This window comes from Fusarium keratoplasticum, chromosome 12 (genome assembly GCF_025433545.1).
Source record: "Fusarium keratoplasticum isolate Fu6.1 chromosome 12, whole genome shotgun sequence".
Taxonomy (NCBI): Eukaryota; Fungi; Ascomycota; class Sordariomycetes; order Hypocreales; family Nectriaceae; genus Fusarium; species Fusarium keratoplasticum.
Genome location: NC_070540.1, coordinates 997,241 through 1,014,072, shown reverse-complemented (window position 1 = coordinate 1,014,072; position 16,832 = coordinate 997,241). Strand labels below are relative to the sequence as shown.

Sequence of the window (16,832 nt, the reverse complement as noted above, 5' to 3'; positions counted from 1 at the left end):
GCCTCTGAGTCGTCGATGCAGGCGTTATGCCTTTGCGTCCTGCTACGCATGCAATGGCAACTGTATATGCTATTACAGAGAAAGCAAGTGAAACCCTTACGTATTATTGTAAAATTATTGGCAACCGGGATAGGCAGCAGATATCATCATTCTCTCATGGTCCAGTCCTAGTGCTCGCTAACACGCCATCGTTCACCGACGTGACAATCACCACTGTGTTGGTTTGCATGGTGGCTAAAGACATCATGTGTTGTGACTTTGGGTAAATGGTGTTTGAACACAGAGGCATGGGGACACGTTTCATCCCTTGCCATGGTCGAGAGGAACTCGAAAACAAGGTTTGTTGAGACCACTGGGATTGTTCAAGTGACTTTAGGCTACAGTCGCGCAGGTCAGCTGTCGATGCAAGATTAGTATCGTCATGAACTCAAGGCAGCGGGGTGTCACATTAAAGCCATTAATTAAGGTGTAACTGTGCCTCTGCTGTCTTCGCCTGGTTCACCCGCTGGGTCTTTAGCCTTGACTCTTGCCTGCAAGCTTTCGTCGCGTTTGACTTTTACTTATTGCATCTGCACGTTTAATGTAAATTGACGCCAAAAGAATTCTGCTGGAAATCATCGGACATAAATAAGCTGAAAGGCCCCATGGATGGTCAGTTCCCAATTCAATCCACACCTCACCCGCTCCTCTTGTACTTCGCAACTGGCCTATTTCTTCTGCCTCTTCACCAACCAAGATGACGCTTCACGCCAAAAAGACCACTGCGCCAAATTTCGCAGCTTTCGTTTCTGACACCCAGGCGACGGCCTCGGCCCACCAGGGTCCTCAGTCGCATCTGGCGCCTCAGACTGGCTGCCAGGGAAGCCAAGCGACGAACAAACGAAACAGGAAGAGGCCTATTTCGGGTCCTTAATCGCGCTGATCCTTGTTCTTTGTGCGTGTGCAGCCTTTGCCTATTTCCCTCTTCACGACTCCATGAAAACGCCTCCGAGATGGCCCACAGCCAGTGCCATCAGCGATATTGCCACGTCTCATAGCAACTGGCAGAAGGCCTACGGCATTAGCACTGAGCATGGAGATACCCCAAAACTCCTCAAATCTTGCGAGACAACCATGACGCACATGGGGGTCGTCATTAAGCATTCAGACATGCACAATCGCCAAAGTCTTGAACACGAAATGCAGGCCTTTTCTTTCGATACCGACGAAACGATCAACAAGTTTGTTGCGTGGGACAGCTTAGCTCAGGCGGCCGTCGACGAAGTTCAAAATTTGAACAATCATGTCATGAGATCCGCGGGTTCATTGCATGATCGAAGCGACCCCACAGGGAGGAACAGACAACTACGTGAGCTGTTAAGACAAGAAGGTCGCAGGATTGGCGGGCGTCTTCAGCATCTCAAGGAGCAAAGGCCATCTCTTCTCCACAGTTTGGACACGGTCGGCGTGCACCTACGAACCATTGCAGAACTCTTGCGTGATGAAGAGACGAGTCTTGATCCTGAGGACAAAGACTCCACGGAACGGGTAAAAGTACTTGAGGGGATGCTTCAATTGGTAAAAAAATACTCACAGGATGATTAACCACCTGCAAATTACTGTCAAAATGTCGGGAAGGGGCCTGGAACGACTACACCAGGCCGTTTGGGGAATCGAGGACATTTCACGCTACGACACCAGGGAAATTCCTCTGTGCTTGTACAACATCCAAGCCGCCGTCGACAGATTGGGGAATGCGTGGAAGCCTAATAAATCTGGATCCCAGTGAGGGGGAATTACAAAGGAAGGCGATAGGGAGTCGGGAGTTGAAAACTGGACATTTTCTCGACAGCGTGAGCTGCAACTTTGCTCGCCGGCATCATGGCTTTACGATATCCCGCCATAGGAGCGGATAAGATTGAGCTTGGTTAAAATGGAAATGGAATTCAGTTATTCAACTTAGTATCTCGAAGTCTAGAATTCAGTGATAACCGTCTATGAACGGCTCCATCTATGCAGAGACTGTTGAGCTGTCATCATTGTCATCGTTGGCCGGCATCTCAACACCACGCTCAGCCAAATACTTGGCGATCTCCGGCTCTTCTTGTGTACACATTTCAAGAGCTTCCTCATCAACGGTGCTGATGTCCGCGCCATACTTGAACAGCAACTTGACAGACTCGACGCTCCCCCACACAATCGCCAGAGAGAGCGGTGTTTCACTATTCTCATCCACTGCAGACACGTCACTGCCACAGGCGAGAAGAGCACGGAGGGCATTGCATTCTCCCTGGCTTTGAGCGGCGATGTGTAGTGCGGTTTGACCGTCTTTATTACGCGCTTCGAGCTCTTCCCCTCGTTCTGCCAAGGCGTGTATCAACGGGGCCGAGTCTGATAGTTGTACGGCGAGGTGAAGAGGTCGGAAGCCGCGTATGAAGCAATTCCAGTATTCTGAACTCTCCTCCAGTTCATCATAGGTGACTTCATTATGGTATGGCCAGGCGTTGGCTGCTTGTAGATACGAATCAATGGACCCCTGGTTGGATGAAAGTACCATAAAGTCGGATATGAAGGATTTTGGAATGTGCTGATGGAGATTGGGAGCCAACATCCTTGCGGCGTACCAGAGATATCTGTTGTTTTTTAACCGTTCGCGAAGCTCATTCGAGGATGCACAAGCCCTGTTGGAGAATTCAGGCTTGCATAGATACCGCATCTGCGCTGTCGTACAAAGCTCTTCGTATTCTCTGCCAAACTCTTCATGTCGAAGATAATGCTCTAGAATAGGAGACCGTATGCGAATAGTTTGGTTGTCATCGCTGAAGTAATAAAGCCCAGTGCAAACCTCGAGAATGTCGGTAGCGGTATATGAGGAGCCGTCTTGATGGAATATCTTCCAAGCGTCCAGGGCATCTACTGCCATTGGTATTGTGAACTCATACCCAAACTCGCTGATTTTGACCAGGTGGTAGAGAATGCAGCAGATCATGTCTCCCCATTTGCTTGATTTAGTTTGTGCCATTATTCTGCAGCAATATTGCTGCATGGTATCAGAAGTCGACTGCCCGTTAGCCGACGCGATCATTGTAGAGAGAGTCTCCATCGCCTCTGAGGGTTCGGCATACAGCTGAGGCAGAGGCAGAGGCGGGAAGCTAAGAGAACCATGAGCATACGCAGTGAGAAGTGGCAGGGATACTTACACTCCGTCACAGGCGAGAGAAATCTCGGCCTCAAGTAATGCGTTTACCTTGGAGAGTTCCAGAGGAGAGAGCTCTTGGAGGGCATCTCGCAATTCAGAGGTCACATAAGCTTTCAAGTCAACACTATCAGCCCCAGCCTTGACGACAGAGACCTCGAGCTGAGCCGTGAAAGCATCAGGAGGTGGATCACGACTGGTTATCAATACCCGGAACGAAGCCCTCTCTTCATGGCCGCCACCAAGGACACGCATGAGTGCCTTCAAACTTTTGGTGGTAGCCTTGCCAATTCCATCAAAGACCACAAAGACAGTTCCAAACTCGGAGGCCAATGTCCTCAGGATCGAGTGAAGTTGGTCGTCATCAGTGTCAGAGAACTTGGCCAGAGCCCTTTTTAGAGCAGCGGAGGAGGTTGGCAGTTGAGATGCGAGCTGCCTGGCCACGGATGACAGTCGGAGGTTCCAATCGGCGATGTTCCGGTGTTCGTAGCTTTTCTCGGCGTAGACGACAGCAACTGCAGAGTTGTTTGCTCGTAGTCGGTCGTCGGATCGAATATGATTGACAACTTTTGAGCTGGGCAAATATTAGCCATCTTCTCATCCCCAACGTCTCCGTCCCACGGTGCACCTTAGGAATGTCTTGCCAGTTGCAGCTGTCCCATGTCAGTACCAATAGCCATTACCATCAATCCTGTACTCTTACTTGGACCATCGAGCCAGAGCAGCTGGGGACCCGTTCCACTCAGCCAATTTCGAATCTTTGGGAGTTCAAGAACCCATTGATACGACTCGGGCAGACGTGCAGAATCGAGCGCTTTCTGTCTGCTCGCAGCACGATCGCCGGGGTTCAGCTGTCTGATGATGCGATTGATGGTGTCATCGTCCATGATAGCAGCCATTGCAGCGGAGTTTGAGCAATTGTTTGAGCGGCGTGTTGATGTATAATTCAAGTCTTGTTTCACGCCTTCAGAAGGGAGCGTGAATGAGACGGATAAGGGGATCTGCTGCCTGGAAAAGTGGGCTGCTCAATATCTGACATGACGCTGGCCCGTGAATTGAGCACTGCTACTTTTGGACCAACACAATCACCTTGACTCCTGAACGCAAAGGTTGCCCATTTAGGCCGGGTACGTGGGCAGCCGTCACATCCCACTGATGACTGCGTCTCTGACGTCAAGTCACCACGTCAATCCAGCTGGGAATAGCTTCATTACTCAAGCTTCTTATCAATCGTAATTTCGCATTACACCCCACACAACTTTAATTCCGATCACCACCGGAATTTGCTGACAAATATTAACATGCGCCCAACCAACATCCAATGAGCAAAGATATCCATACCAAGAGTCTAGCCCGATTTACCCCTCACAGCAAGATAAAACGTGCTCAAGGCCTCACGCCCTCCAAATACAGGACGAGTATAAGAATCTGACAATTCTTCTCATACTTGCGGCTGTTCGCAGACTCAAGCAGCGTCACCATGTCTCCCCCAACAAAATATGCCGTCGCTCTCTTCCGGGGCTTCCAAGCCCTCGACGTCTTTGGCCCTATAGATGCCTTGAACTACATGTCTAGAAACCAGCCGCTCTCACTCTCTATACTCCACACTTCGCTCGAGCCCGTCACGACGCTTGTTGACTCTACTCCTGGTCGAATTGGACAAAGCGTGGTTCCAACACACACCTATGACACCGCCCCGGAGGATATCGAGGTCCTGTTGGTGCCTGGTGGCATGGGAACGAGAGACCCGGAGAACGTGGCGAGAGTGAGACAGTTTATCAAGGAGAGGTATCCAAAGTTGCGATTCCTCTTGACCGTCTGCACAGGAAGTGCTGTCGCTGCGCAGTCGGGTGTCCTCGATGGCAGGGAGGCCACCTCAAACAAGAGGTCGTTCTCTTGGGTAAGTCATCATACTCTCTCGTGCGACTCCCTCTCTAACACGTCAACAGGTCGTATCTCAAGGACCAAACGTCAAGTGGGTAAAGGAAGCAAGATGGGTTGTGGACGGCAACATCTGGACATCATCCGGCATTTCAGCCGGCATCGACATGATCTTCGCCTTTATTGCCAAACAGTACGGGCAAGATGTGGCAGATGATACGGCCATCGGCTCGGAATATGTACGCAACACTGATCCCACGGTTGATCCCTTTGCCAAGTATGCGGGATAGGTAACACGGCAAGGCAATAATGTGGAGGCCCAGCACCCCGTGTTGTACGCGGGCTGCAATTCGCCATTATCGTGGGGATACTAGCAGTGCCAAGACGCAAGCTACTTCTATATGAGAGCTTCATGCAGTTTCCTCACTTGTACAAGAGAAAACACCCCCCCCTCATTCGGACCGGCTTTCGTCGGATATGCTGTGTCATAAATTCCTGTCTCACCCATCCCGCGCAATGTCTCGGGGAAGCCGCTCTCTTTGCCGTCTTGGTATGTGATTTGCAACGTGTTTGTTCAAGTGCTTATCAGAAAAGCCTACGCGAGGTAGGCTATTGAGAAGTCGAGAACCAATATCTGACACCAATGTGATTCAAGATATCGGCAACGGGGTGACAGTTGGGCTTATTGGTTCGCTTGGCTTTGTGGCTGGCTGTCGTGACTCGAATGGGCTAGGATCATCCACACCTCAGCCCAAGAGATGTGCTTGGAAAGGGACCTTGGTAGGTGGGGGCAAGGGGATGGAGGACAGGAGGTTGTGTGACAAGATGCATATAAATACATTGATGACCCTCCATTCTCTCATTTTTGTTTTCGTCGGCTGTGCTTTCATTGCCTCGATTTAGACCTGCTTTCCGCTTCCAGTCAAACGCCAAGATGCGGGAATCAACCATACACAGCATGTCCCGGGGGCTTTGTCGCCTTCTACAGCCGCTCTTGCAGCAAGGACGCGGGATCGCTGGCGTCATCATGTCTTCCATCCCGCAAAATGCAGTATTCAGACGTATCCTTGGGCCTCTAGCCATCATTGGCACATGTTACGGCCTTAATAGTCTCCTCAACAGACTCGTCCTTAATACTCGGACAGGCGCTCATTTGTGGGACTGGAAGAAAGAGATAGTCCTCATCACGGGAGGCAGCGGTGGAATGGGGTCTCACATGGTCAAACAATTTGCTCAGAAAAACGTCCAAGTCGTGTCCTTCGATATTCAACCACCAAAGCAAGCTCTACCAGCAAATGCTCGCTTTTACCAAGTGGATGTTACTTCGCCAGATGCGATACACAACGCGGCAGAACAGATCCGTCGGGATGTTGGCGACCCGACTGTCCTCATCAACAATGCGGGAGTTGTACTCGGCAAGGATATTCTCAGCTGCAGCAAACATCAGATCAGGCACATGTTCGATGTCAACATTCTTGCGCATTTTTGGCTCTCGCAGGAATTTTTGCCGTCCATGATCAAGCAGCAGCACGGCCATATTGTCACCATGGCAAGCATCGCCAGTTTCATCACGATTGCTAGCAACGTCGATTACAGTTGCACGAAAGCTGGATTGACGGCATTTCATGAGGGTCTGGCGCAGGATTTGAAGCATAGATATAACACTAGGAACGTTCTTACGAGGTAAGTTGAGATGAGATACCCCTATGTCTTCACTACGCCTCCGCTCACGGCATATCAGCATCATTTATCCCTACTGGGTCCGCACACCTCTCATCCGAAACCTCACCGCCCACCCAACTTTCCACGACCCCCTTGATGAGCCAGACAAGGTTGCCAAAGTTGTTGTCGATCACGTGATGGGATGTAAGAGCGGACGGGTTGTGCTACCTGCCTACGGCGTTTTACTAGCCGGTCTCGCTGGATTTCCTTTGTGGCTGCAGGAGTTGATCAGGGACAGCAAAGCAAACGTTCTGCGCGATACCACGTTTTAATATAGAATTTTGTTTGACTGGACTGCCAAGAGAAACACACGACAAAGAAAGTCAGCTTGTGGTGATTTTCGTCAGCCAGTGATCGGTTCGGCCGTTGACAGTGCCAGCCCTTTCTTGCACTCATGCAGCCAACCGAGAAAAACAATCAAGAGCAAACATTCGAGAGACCAACGTCTCTTCTTCCCTCGTCCCTCTTTCTTCTCCGGCTATATCTACATCACACCTTCGCACCTTCACGACAAGGCCCAACCTCGATCCCCCATTCACGTCTGTCGACATGGCCTCCGCCAAGAAGGATCCGTCGCCTACGTCGCTCGACCTGCTCCCTTCGGAGATTCTACGAGAGATATGCATGAATCTCTGTGGGCACTGTCGCCCCAAGAAGACCGGCACAGATCTGCTGAACCCATTCGGGGACAGATCCGGCTCACCCCGCGCCCTTTGGGCCTTGGCACAAACCTCGACTCGCTTTCACGACATTGCCCTGCCCATCTTCTACCATGACGCCGGCCGGACTATGCCCTTTGCCACTTGGCTTTTCAACATCTACATGGACTCGGACCTCTCAGAGTATGTGAGGGTGTTGTAGCTGGGCCATGTTGAATGGGGCGAGCCGAACGAGATACAACTCGCCATGGATATCGCCGAGGACTACGACATGGACGTTTACGACGACCCCGATGTCAATTTCGCCCTCGAAAACAACATTGTCTTCTCTCACGTCTGCGGTCAAATCTATGACGAGGTCATGTTGGCTTTATGCCCCAATGTCGAGACCATCGTGCTGCCTATCTGCGACTACGACGATGACATGGAGTCCACAACAACCTTGACCCATTTTGCCCAGCGCTTGAAGATCAGCGGCGACTCTGCCAAGCTGCACAAGCTACGCCACCTCACCCTCGCAATCAACATGTCCGACATCTTCAGCATCTGCAACCCTGGTGTTCGGGTGATTCTCCGTGCAGCACCCTCATTGCAGACCCTCGTTTTTGTGGGCACTACGTGGCTCGCTGATCATCATGCAGCATCCTCTTTCAACTCCAGAGCCTTCACGCCGGCCCTTCAGAATCTCACCAGTTTGGAGCTCATCAACTCCATCATCCCAAAGGACAAGGAGGCTTCTGAACAAGACCGAGGGGACAAGGGGCTCAGAATCCTGGCGGAGATCATCTATCAGGCAAAGAAGCTGAAACACTTTCGATATCTCACTACCCACAAGGAAGATACAAGAGAGCATCTCCCGGCGGAATGCCTCTTCAGAGCTCTCCAGTTCAGAGCCGACACTCTTGAAACCATCGAAATCGGCACCAACGACATTTCGCCCACCAACCATGAACCCGTCCATCCAGAGATGCGCGTTGTCAAATCCACGCTCGCCCCGTTCGGCAAACTACGCACGCTCCGTCTGAACGAGGCTGCTTTCTGCAAGCACTATGATTCCGAGTCTGACATCGAGGATCCTGAACTGATGAGGGAGCTCTGCCAGAGTTGCATCGTGAATATACTTCCTCCCAGCATCAAGCACCTGATCATTGGGTTAGATGCGTACACCATGGCGGCGAGGACTGATCTGTTGATACTGGCCCAGATGGCGCCATATGGAAAGTTCCCAAATCTCGAGAGTCTCCATGTCATTATCCTGTACGGTCCAGGAGAGTACTGCGTGGCAATGAACAAGACAGGCTTGCAGAAGGCTAAGAAGAAGTCGGCCCGTTTGCTGCCCAGGTTGGAGAGTCTCATTGGGGAGTATCCTCTCAAGATATCCATTGAGCCGGAAGGAAGCCTCGAGTCGGGCCAAGGCGACTATGAAGACTCGGACGATGAGTCGGACGACGGCTTTGATGAAGATCCGGATGGTGAATCTGACGAGGGCTTCGGGGGTCGCTCGGACTCGGATAGTGAATGGGACGCAGACGGTCGTTCGGATGACGAGTGATCTTGGGACATACTTGGTGGTTGGTCTTTGAGTTCGGTCATGTTATTTGGGGACGGGGACATGTTGTCACTGGTTTTTGTATCGAGTACATGGGCAACGGTCACGCCTGTCGTGGGTATCACATGATAGACAGAGCGACTAGTCCTTGAAGTAAAGCCTTGTCGCAACTATATGGCACGAGATAAATCCAACCTCTATGGTAATCGACAGGGAAGCCTAACCACTAAAGACCGCTTGTGCAGCTGTGCTATTGACTTGTCGGCCTATATGACATGGATGACAAGGAGAAGTGGTGATAGAAAGTCACAACGCTACCTTTTGGAGAAATGAGGTTGCCGGGCGAGACTTGATATTCGCTTCCACGTAGCCATATGCGGCAACATACGACTCTCCCCACATCTCTCAGGATCTTTGGATCAGTCGTACAGGCCAAAGCGGCAGTTTGGACAAAGTCGGAGTCCGAGTTGCGGCTCGCATCGCCAACCTATCGTCCAGGCTGCTGACACTTTGCTTCGTACTCCTTCTATGTCGGGCAAAGCGCAGGATTTACTGCAGGGGTCTAGATCAAGGTTATTCCGGTATGGCCGGGTGCAGAATCTTGCCTAGTCTCCGAATCGCCGCTTAATTGCTAGAGTCAGCAGCCAGCTTGATGATCCCTGCTGGTTAAACACGAGATTTGGCGCATCTACATTCCATTCCGGAAGATGAGATCAGTTATGAGGCATCCTCACGCCCTGTCCTAGCTAATGGTGATGACGGTAGTGCCAGTACAGCTGAATATAGAAACACTCATTTACTTGAGTAACGCCAGCAGCTCAGCCTATTCCTGTGTAACAATTCATTTTCTTCATCGAGCCAGTTATCGCCGGTGCGGAGCAAAGCTAGCGGTGTGGCGGGCTCAACGGTTGACCCGCCAAGCCAGACCGGTGCTTCAAGTTCTGCAGGGCATTCGGAGCTCAAATGGCGAAGGCCCGTCGTCAGCTTTACGCCGTATCCGTACTCGGACGGATTACCGTAGGGCTAGCCCAAGGGATAAGCACCTTTCCTACGGAGTACCTAAGTTCCATGGCAAACCGCCCCCAACTTCCCAGGCAAAGCAATTACGTTTCGTCCCTGGGACAATTCCCGCATGTCCTTGGCGATCTTAAGAGACATTGGGAAAACGCTTGGGCCACAAATCTGAGTGGCTTTTCTGTCTCCTGCAAGCCTCCTGGGGCATTGCTACGCTGTGAGATTAACCAGGTCCCGGCTCGGCACCTGAATTGTTTCTAGGAGAGTATGGTACAAAAGCCATCGATGCCCTATTCTTGGGTCTCTGTTCTAGGCCCTCAACTGCAATCCAGCCAACATGATTCCTCCTTCCGCTAGTTCTTTGTTGGCTTTGAGTGCCGTGGTGTCAACAGCGTGGGCTGCCACTGACCCTGTCCTGGAGCCCAAGAACTTTGACGTTGCTGATGCACTTCTTGATCTTGGCGTCGGTGTGAATGAGATCCCTGCCTTGGCAGAGGACTCAAAGCGATCGACCGCTGGGTGTGCTGCTGCTGTAAGGGTGAACAGTACCACGATGCCCGCCTTATCTAACTTCAATAGTGCAAATCACTCAAATTCCTCTATGGCGATGCGGCTGTAGAGACAAAAGGTGAAGTGGCATACGAAGCCTTCACAAGCTCATACTGGTCCGCAAACCAAGGCGATGTCGACCCCCAATGCATCTTCAAACCATCAAAGGCAAAAGACGTATCCGTCGTTGTTCTCTTGTCGCGCCTGACACAATGTCCCTTTGCGGCAAAGAGTGGTGGCCATGCAGCCATGGCTGGCGCGTCCTCGGCTGAGGGCGGCATCACCATTTCTTTCACCAACCTGAAGGGTATCAGCCTCTCCAAGGACAAGAAGATCGCTTCTATTGAGCCTGGAAATACCTGGGGTCCCGTGTTTGAGGAGCTTTCCAAGTCGGATGTTACTGTTATCGGAGGACGGTTGTCCAACATCGGTGTTGGAGGACTCACAACAGGAGGTATAGTTTTCTACATCTCTGTGTCGGACCCTGACTAATCTATTGCAGGCGGTATCTCCTACTTCTCTAACCTGCACGGCTGGGCTTGCGATAACGTTGACAGCTACGAGGTAAGAGGCCCTACCGCTATCACATTGTCACCATTCTCACTGATCAACCCATAGGTCGTTCTCGCCAACGGTGCCATTGTCAAAGCCAGCGCCAAGAAGCACAAAGATCTCTACTGGGCCCTGCGCGGCGGCGGCAACAACTTTGGCCTCGTCGTCAAGTTCAACCTCAAGACCGTTCCCCTTCCCGGTGGTCAGATGTGGGGAGGCAATCGAGCCTTCACCGAGGACAAGTTCCCTGAGCTCACCAAAGCCGTCGTGGGCCTCGTCAACAACTCTCCCAAGGATCCCAAGGCCGGTTTCTGGGCGGTCTGGGGAGCTTTGAACGGCACAAAGCTTGGTCTTCCTACTCTTTACTACGCTGAGCCTGATGGTGGTGATGCAGAGATTTGGGATGAGATTGATGCCATTACGCCTGTTTCTGATACTACGGGGAACAAGGATCTTGGCGCGTGGGCTAAGGAGAACATGGAGGGTGCGCCTATCGGCCTGCGTGAGATGTACTATGTCATCTCTACCAAGGTTGACAGTGGCATCGTCGATTTCTTCAAGGATCTTTTCTTCGAGAAGCTTCCTGAAGTTGAAAAGATTCCCGGCATCTTCCCCAACATTGTCGTCCAGGGCATCACCACCCCTCAACTCAAGAAGATGCAGACCAACGGGGGAAACGCACTCGGCCTAGATGTCAAGGATGGGCCCGTTCTCATCGTCCAGCTCTGCGCCATGTGGCTGAACAAGTCCGACGATGAGGCCATCTACACGTGGATGTCGGATATTATGAGGAAGACCAAAGAGGAGTCCAAGGCTCGAGGTGTGGACAACGATTACCTCTATATGAACTACGCCAGCCAGTTCCAGGATGTTGTCACCAACTACGGTGCCGGGAACAAGGCCAAGCTAAAGGGTATCTCCAAGAAGTATGATCCTCAGCAGGTTTTCCAGGTGCTGCAGCCTGGATACTTTAAGCTAGAGGGGGCTCCAGTACCTAACTCTGGGTACTTCTCACACTAGGGAGTTCTATCTACAACACACTTTGTAGTTTAGTCTTGCTACGAGTAGTAAATCTCACATTGTGTTCAACAACCGTTGACTTTCCTCCGCATCTGAGCGATTTGTGATTATTCCTGCATCATCAAGCATTCGAAGGACAAGCAGGTTCCAAGGAAAAGGATTGACATTGAAACAAGCACGCTAGTCTATCTAAATATTAAGTTATCTCAATGCGCATTGCCATGGCGCATGTTAAGCCACAGCCCCCGTATCCTTGACGGCCTCTTTGCCCAGCCGCTTGTGGTCATTGCAGACACTTGCGACAACACCTAGACCAGCACCTGCGATGGCAATGGCAAAGGTGAGTTTGAGACCTGTCATATACGAAGAAATGATGCCGATAACTTCAGAGGAAGAAAAGACGTCCCGGATCTCAGTAGCTCCTGTCTGAACAACAGTTTGAACATCAATGCCAGGGACATCCCCGGGAAGAGTCCTGATCATGCTGTTCACGAAGGCTGCTTGCGCGGCAGAGTTGAACATGGTGCCACCAAGGCATTGAAACACTGGATGAAGTTAGCCTAGACCTTCTTTCTCTGGTGGGGTGACTTGCGTAAGATCATTGCTGTGACTGATGATATATCCTGGGCGGCCGCACTAGCCTGGGAAACGATGATGGGTACCTGAAGAGCGACACCCCAGCCAATACCACCCAGGATCTGGTATCCGATCCACTCGCCCATGCTTGAATCAACATCGAGAGTATACAAGAGTCCGGCGCCGATGACAGCCAGAGTCGAGCCAAAGATCATGACCGGGACGCCATGGCCAGTAGCGCTGATAAAGATGCCGGAGACAATCATGGAGATTGTGACCGCGAGAATGAGAGGCAGGTTTTTGACGCCTGACATGATAGCCGTCGAACCGCCCACACTCTGAAAGTAGATGGGTAGGTAGTAGATGGTCAGATAATACGGACCACCAAAGAAGAAGATGAACATGGTGCTCATGCCGATAGCTCTCTTCTTGAACAGACGAGGGACAATCATGGCTCTCTCGTCCAGACGCCATTCCCATCCCACAAAGGCAGCTCCGATGGTGACAAAGCCGACAAGTAAACCAATGACAGTCTTGTCATTCCAAGAGAGACTCTGTCCACCGTATTGAAGAGCCAGGAGATAACAAAGCGTTGCGCCGACAAGAATGCAGGCACCAACAAGGTCCATCTGCAACAGCCTCTCGGGCCAGCTTGCTGCAACCGTACGCGCACTGCTGGGGATTTGGAAGAACAGGATGATGATGGCGGCACCAAGACCTCCGACTGGGAGATTGATCCAAAAGCACCAGCGCCATGATACCTTGTCGGAAAAGACGCCTCCAACCAGAGGCCCGATAACCGAGGCAATGCCATAAGAGGCGCCAATAATTCCAGTATAACTAGCACGCTTTTGAGGTTCAGCGACAAACGCAATAATGGTATAAGCACCGGTGCCAATGCCAGCAGCCCCGAGGCCGTTTATAGCTCGTCCGATGATAAACGTGGTCGAGTCGCGGGCGACGGCGCAGATGAGACTACCGAGCTCAAAGACGAAGACGGACGTGAGAAAGGTGAACTTGAGGTTGAAGTACTTGTAGGCTTTACCCCAAGAGGATTGAAAGCCGCCGTTGGTCATGAAAAAAGCGGTGCTGTACCAGGAGACTTTGTCGAGGCCGCGGAATTCGTCAGTGATTTTGGGGATGGCGGTTGCGACGATTGTCTGTGAAGGTTAGCTCAAGTTGGTTACTGGGAGTTGGAGTAATATACCATGTCGAGGGAGGCTAGAAAGATGCTGAGGCCGAGGGCGAGAAGAATAAAAAAGAGCCTGAGGCTTGTAGGGTATTCGGTCGTAGTCGTCTCGTCCTTTTCGCTCGTCGGAGATTCGTCGTCGTTTTTGGTGGTCGCACCATTGAGGTTGGTGTTGGAGCTAGATCTAGTAGAAGAGGAATCGCTGGAGAGGATCTTTTTCTCGTTCGTTTGTTCCATGTTTTTCGTGTCGCGGATCGTTTGGTCGTCCCCTGAAAAGGTTTGCGAGCGTGTCATTGTCGAGCCCCAAAGCAGGATATGCTTCAAAGCTGCGACTGAGGTCTCTGATGTGTGGTGTGGTGATCTTCTTTTTCGTTCCATGATAATGAGGAGATTACATATCTTATAGAAAAAGTTGATTTTGTCTAAAAGAAGGGGGAGTTACATGTCTCGAGTTGAAGTTGCATTTCTGCAGTTGATGGTAATTATGAATGCACAAACCACAAGGACCAATCATATCACGAGACAACGCCAAGTTATGCAAAGCAGATCAACCCAAACGGGACATGGCGTCCATGAGTCATTTCGATTCACACCTGCTGTTGAAATGTAAGATGAGGAATTGACACAGGATGAGTCGAAATGGCAAAGGATCAAATGCGCGAAGTAACGCTTTGGCATCGAGTCTTCATGTTGACCATTTCCATCATCGCGCATAATACAGCAAACCATCAGTCTTGAGCTGATATAGGTTAGGCCCTCATTGCCTGCAACAGCCTCTCTCAACAGCAGGCTATTCAGCATTACATGACCATCAGGTAAACCTGGTTGACTGGCCATCCCTTTACTTGCACGAGAAGCTAATTCATCGAGAATAATGGATAGCAACAAGTTTACTGAGTTGCTACTTGCATTCTTTGCTCCTGTGCTTGACACTCTCCTTGGCAAAGAAGAGAAGTGCAATTATTCTAAACACCAACCGCATCTGTCCATTGATATCGCTTCGTCGCCAAGGACAATAAAACCTGCATCAAAGAGGTTTCTATATGAACTTGTCGCCGATAAAGTTCTATAGCCTGCCCTCGTAAGCTGGCAAAGATACGAAAATGCCCAAATTGATGACGATGCGAGGTAAGCAGTCATCCAGGTTAGCATATCCACGATGCTACCGAACATAGTTGGATTTAGGTAAACTGAATCAGTAATCATGAAAGTCGAATCTGGTTGGTAATCATCACTGGCACCCACACGATTAAAACTCCGATCTCCTTTGTGGTATGAGACCGCGGTTGCGGACTTTTGAACTTGGGCGGAGATTACGCCATGAACGAACGATGTCCTCGCAGATCCCCTCTTGATCATCCCACAGCGCTGTTCAGCCTACGCTTTAGCGAGATAACATTTATCATATTAGAAAAGTAATAAATAATTATTCAATTGACGTGCTTAATGGGAAACTCATTCCATTAAACCTACCTATGCTGGCAGAGACACTCGGTGACCATGCGCTGCGGAGTTTCATCTTCAACACCAAGCGCTAAACATGGCGGAGCAGTGACATTGTGGCTGGGTCAAACCACAACGTCGATCGTAAGCAACGAGTTTGGAATCAATTTCTAGACTGCAATAGCTAGAAAACTACAAGATATAAGTCGCGCCAAGCCATAAATTACCAATATGTGGTCAATACAGGTACAGTCAAACCGACTTCACCATGGACACCAGCAACATTCCCACTACTATGCAAGCCTGGACGTTTAGCACTTCTGGTGCTCCAGAACAGATCTTGTCGTTGAATTCTTCATTACCAATGCCTCCCAAACCGAAAGGGTCTCAAGTCCTCGTCCGAATCTCTCATGCCGCCCTGTCGTCTGCTGGCAAAAGCCTCATGATGGTCGTCCCCTCTGCCCTTCGAAAGAACGCGATCCCAGAACTCGACTTTTCCGGATGCGTTGTACTGGCGGGCCCTGGTGTCCCTCCTAGACTTGGACCTGGTACACCAGTCTTTGGAACTGTATCCAAGTATGCCACTGCTGTGTCGGGCCATGGTACGCTGGCAGAGTACCTTCTCATCGGCTCTGACTGCCTCGCTATCAAGCCTACCAACATGACATTCGCCGAGACTGCTTGTCTAAGTGTCCTCAGCCAAGTTGCTATGGGAATTATTCAAAAAGCCCAGGTCAAGAAAGGAGATAGCATCTTAATCAATGGAGGTAGCGGGGCTGTTGGGACTGCTGCTATCCAGTTGGCGAAACATCTCGGGGCACACGTCGTTGCTGTGTGCTCAGGATCGAAAGCGGATATTGTCAAGAGCGTTGGCACAGACGAGGTGAGTGGTTATTTGGTTATATCTTACAATCAAGACAAGCAACTAATGGTAAACCAGGTTGTCGATTATCGTCAAGTCAAGTCCGTCCCAGGTTTTCTCACAGAAACATATGGAAAGGCTCCCTTTGATGCTATTTTGGACACAGTCGGATCACAAGAGTTGTTCATAAAATCACCCGGATATCTCAAGCCAGATGGAATTGTTGTCAACGTCGGTGAGGGTAATGGAGAAACGGGGCAACTGTCTTTCATTCTCCAGGCTCTTAGAAATACCCACCAGCCTTCGTTCTTGGGCGGCGTTCCCAGAAAATACATCACATTCAGTGCCCCTCTAACCGGCGCAAATGCGGAGCGGTTAGCCTCGCTTGCAGAAGAAGGGAAAATGCGCGTGTTTATTGACTCGTCATTTCATTTCAAGGATGCTCTCAAGGCAAGTCCTCTGTCCATCTCCGCGTTGTGTGAACCCACTAACACTGCAGCCAGGCTTATGAGCGGTTCAACAGCCCAGAGACAAGAGGAAGAGTTCTAGTGGCGATAGGAAATTTTGACCAAGTATGAGATTCTGGGAGAGTATTAGATAATAGTTTGTACGTGTTTTTGAGTAGTTGTTAGCCTGGGTTG

At 50.6% G+C, this 16,832-nt stretch overlaps 6 protein-coding genes and 1 pseudogene across 7 annotated transcripts, besides 1 other annotated feature; 5 read left to right on the top strand and 2 right to left on the bottom strand.

Annotated features, from left to right (window-relative positions):
* Positions 1-1,990: 1,990 nt before the first annotated feature.
* NCS57_01393400 (uncharacterized protein) lies at positions 1,991-4,074 on the bottom strand (the record flags this gene model as incomplete). The annotated part of the gene is made up of 4 exons (XM_053063553.1): positions 1,991-3,131; positions 3,180-3,749; positions 3,804-3,828; positions 3,879-4,074. 4 exons carry the CDS (start codon positions 4,072-4,074, stop codon positions 1,991-1,993), a joined length of 1,932 nt encoding a protein of 643 aa, XP_052906886.1.
* A 581-nt stretch (positions 4,075-4,655) lies between these two features.
* NCS57_01393300 (DJ-1 protein-PfpI domain-containing protein) lies at positions 4,656-5,346 on the top strand (the record flags this gene model as incomplete). The annotated part of the gene is made up of 2 exons (XM_053063552.1): positions 4,656-5,075; positions 5,125-5,346. The coding sequence occupies 2 exons, from the start codon at positions 4,656-4,658 to the stop codon at positions 5,344-5,346; spliced, it is 642 nt and encodes a 213-aa protein (XP_052906885.1).
* Positions 5,347-6,083: 737 nt separating this feature from the next.
* On the top strand, positions 6,084-7,050 carry NCS57_01393200 (uncharacterized protein; the record flags this gene model as incomplete). The annotated part of the gene is made up of 2 exons (XM_053063551.1): positions 6,084-6,739; positions 6,798-7,050. 2 exons carry the CDS (start codon positions 6,084-6,086, stop codon positions 7,048-7,050), a joined length of 909 nt encoding a protein of 302 aa, XP_052906884.1.
* A 634-nt stretch (positions 7,051-7,684) lies between these two features.
* On the top strand, positions 7,685-8,989 carry NCS57_01393100 (uncharacterized protein; the record flags this gene model as incomplete). Its single annotated transcript, XM_053063550.1, has 1 exon — positions 7,685-8,989. The coding sequence occupies one exon, from the start codon at positions 7,685-7,687 to the stop codon at positions 8,987-8,989; it is 1,305 nt and encodes a 434-aa protein (XP_052906883.1).
* Positions 8,990-10,313: 1,324 nt separating this feature from the next.
* Positions 10,314-12,121, top strand: NCS57_01393000 (annotated as a pseudogene). Its single transcript has 4 exons — positions 10,314-10,532; positions 10,580-11,003; positions 11,052-11,113; positions 11,168-12,121.
* Positions 10,314-12,121: a sequence feature.
* Positions 12,122-12,352: 231 nt separating this feature from the next.
* NCS57_01392900 (uncharacterized protein) lies at positions 12,353-14,123 on the bottom strand (the record flags this gene model as incomplete). Its single annotated transcript, XM_053063549.1, has 3 exons — positions 12,353-12,666; positions 12,759-13,857; positions 13,905-14,123. The coding sequence occupies 3 exons, from the start codon at positions 14,121-14,123 to the stop codon at positions 12,353-12,355; spliced, it is 1,632 nt and encodes a 543-aa protein (XP_052906882.1).
* Positions 14,124-15,597: 1,474 nt separating this feature from the next.
* On the top strand, positions 15,598-16,740 carry NCS57_01392800 (PKS-ER domain-containing protein; the record flags this gene model as incomplete). Its single annotated transcript, XM_053063548.1, has 2 exons — positions 15,598-16,212; positions 16,270-16,740. The coding sequence occupies 2 exons, from the start codon at positions 15,598-15,600 to the stop codon at positions 16,738-16,740; spliced, it is 1,086 nt and encodes a 361-aa protein (XP_052906881.1).
* Between the last annotated feature and the right edge of the window lie 92 nt (positions 16,741-16,832).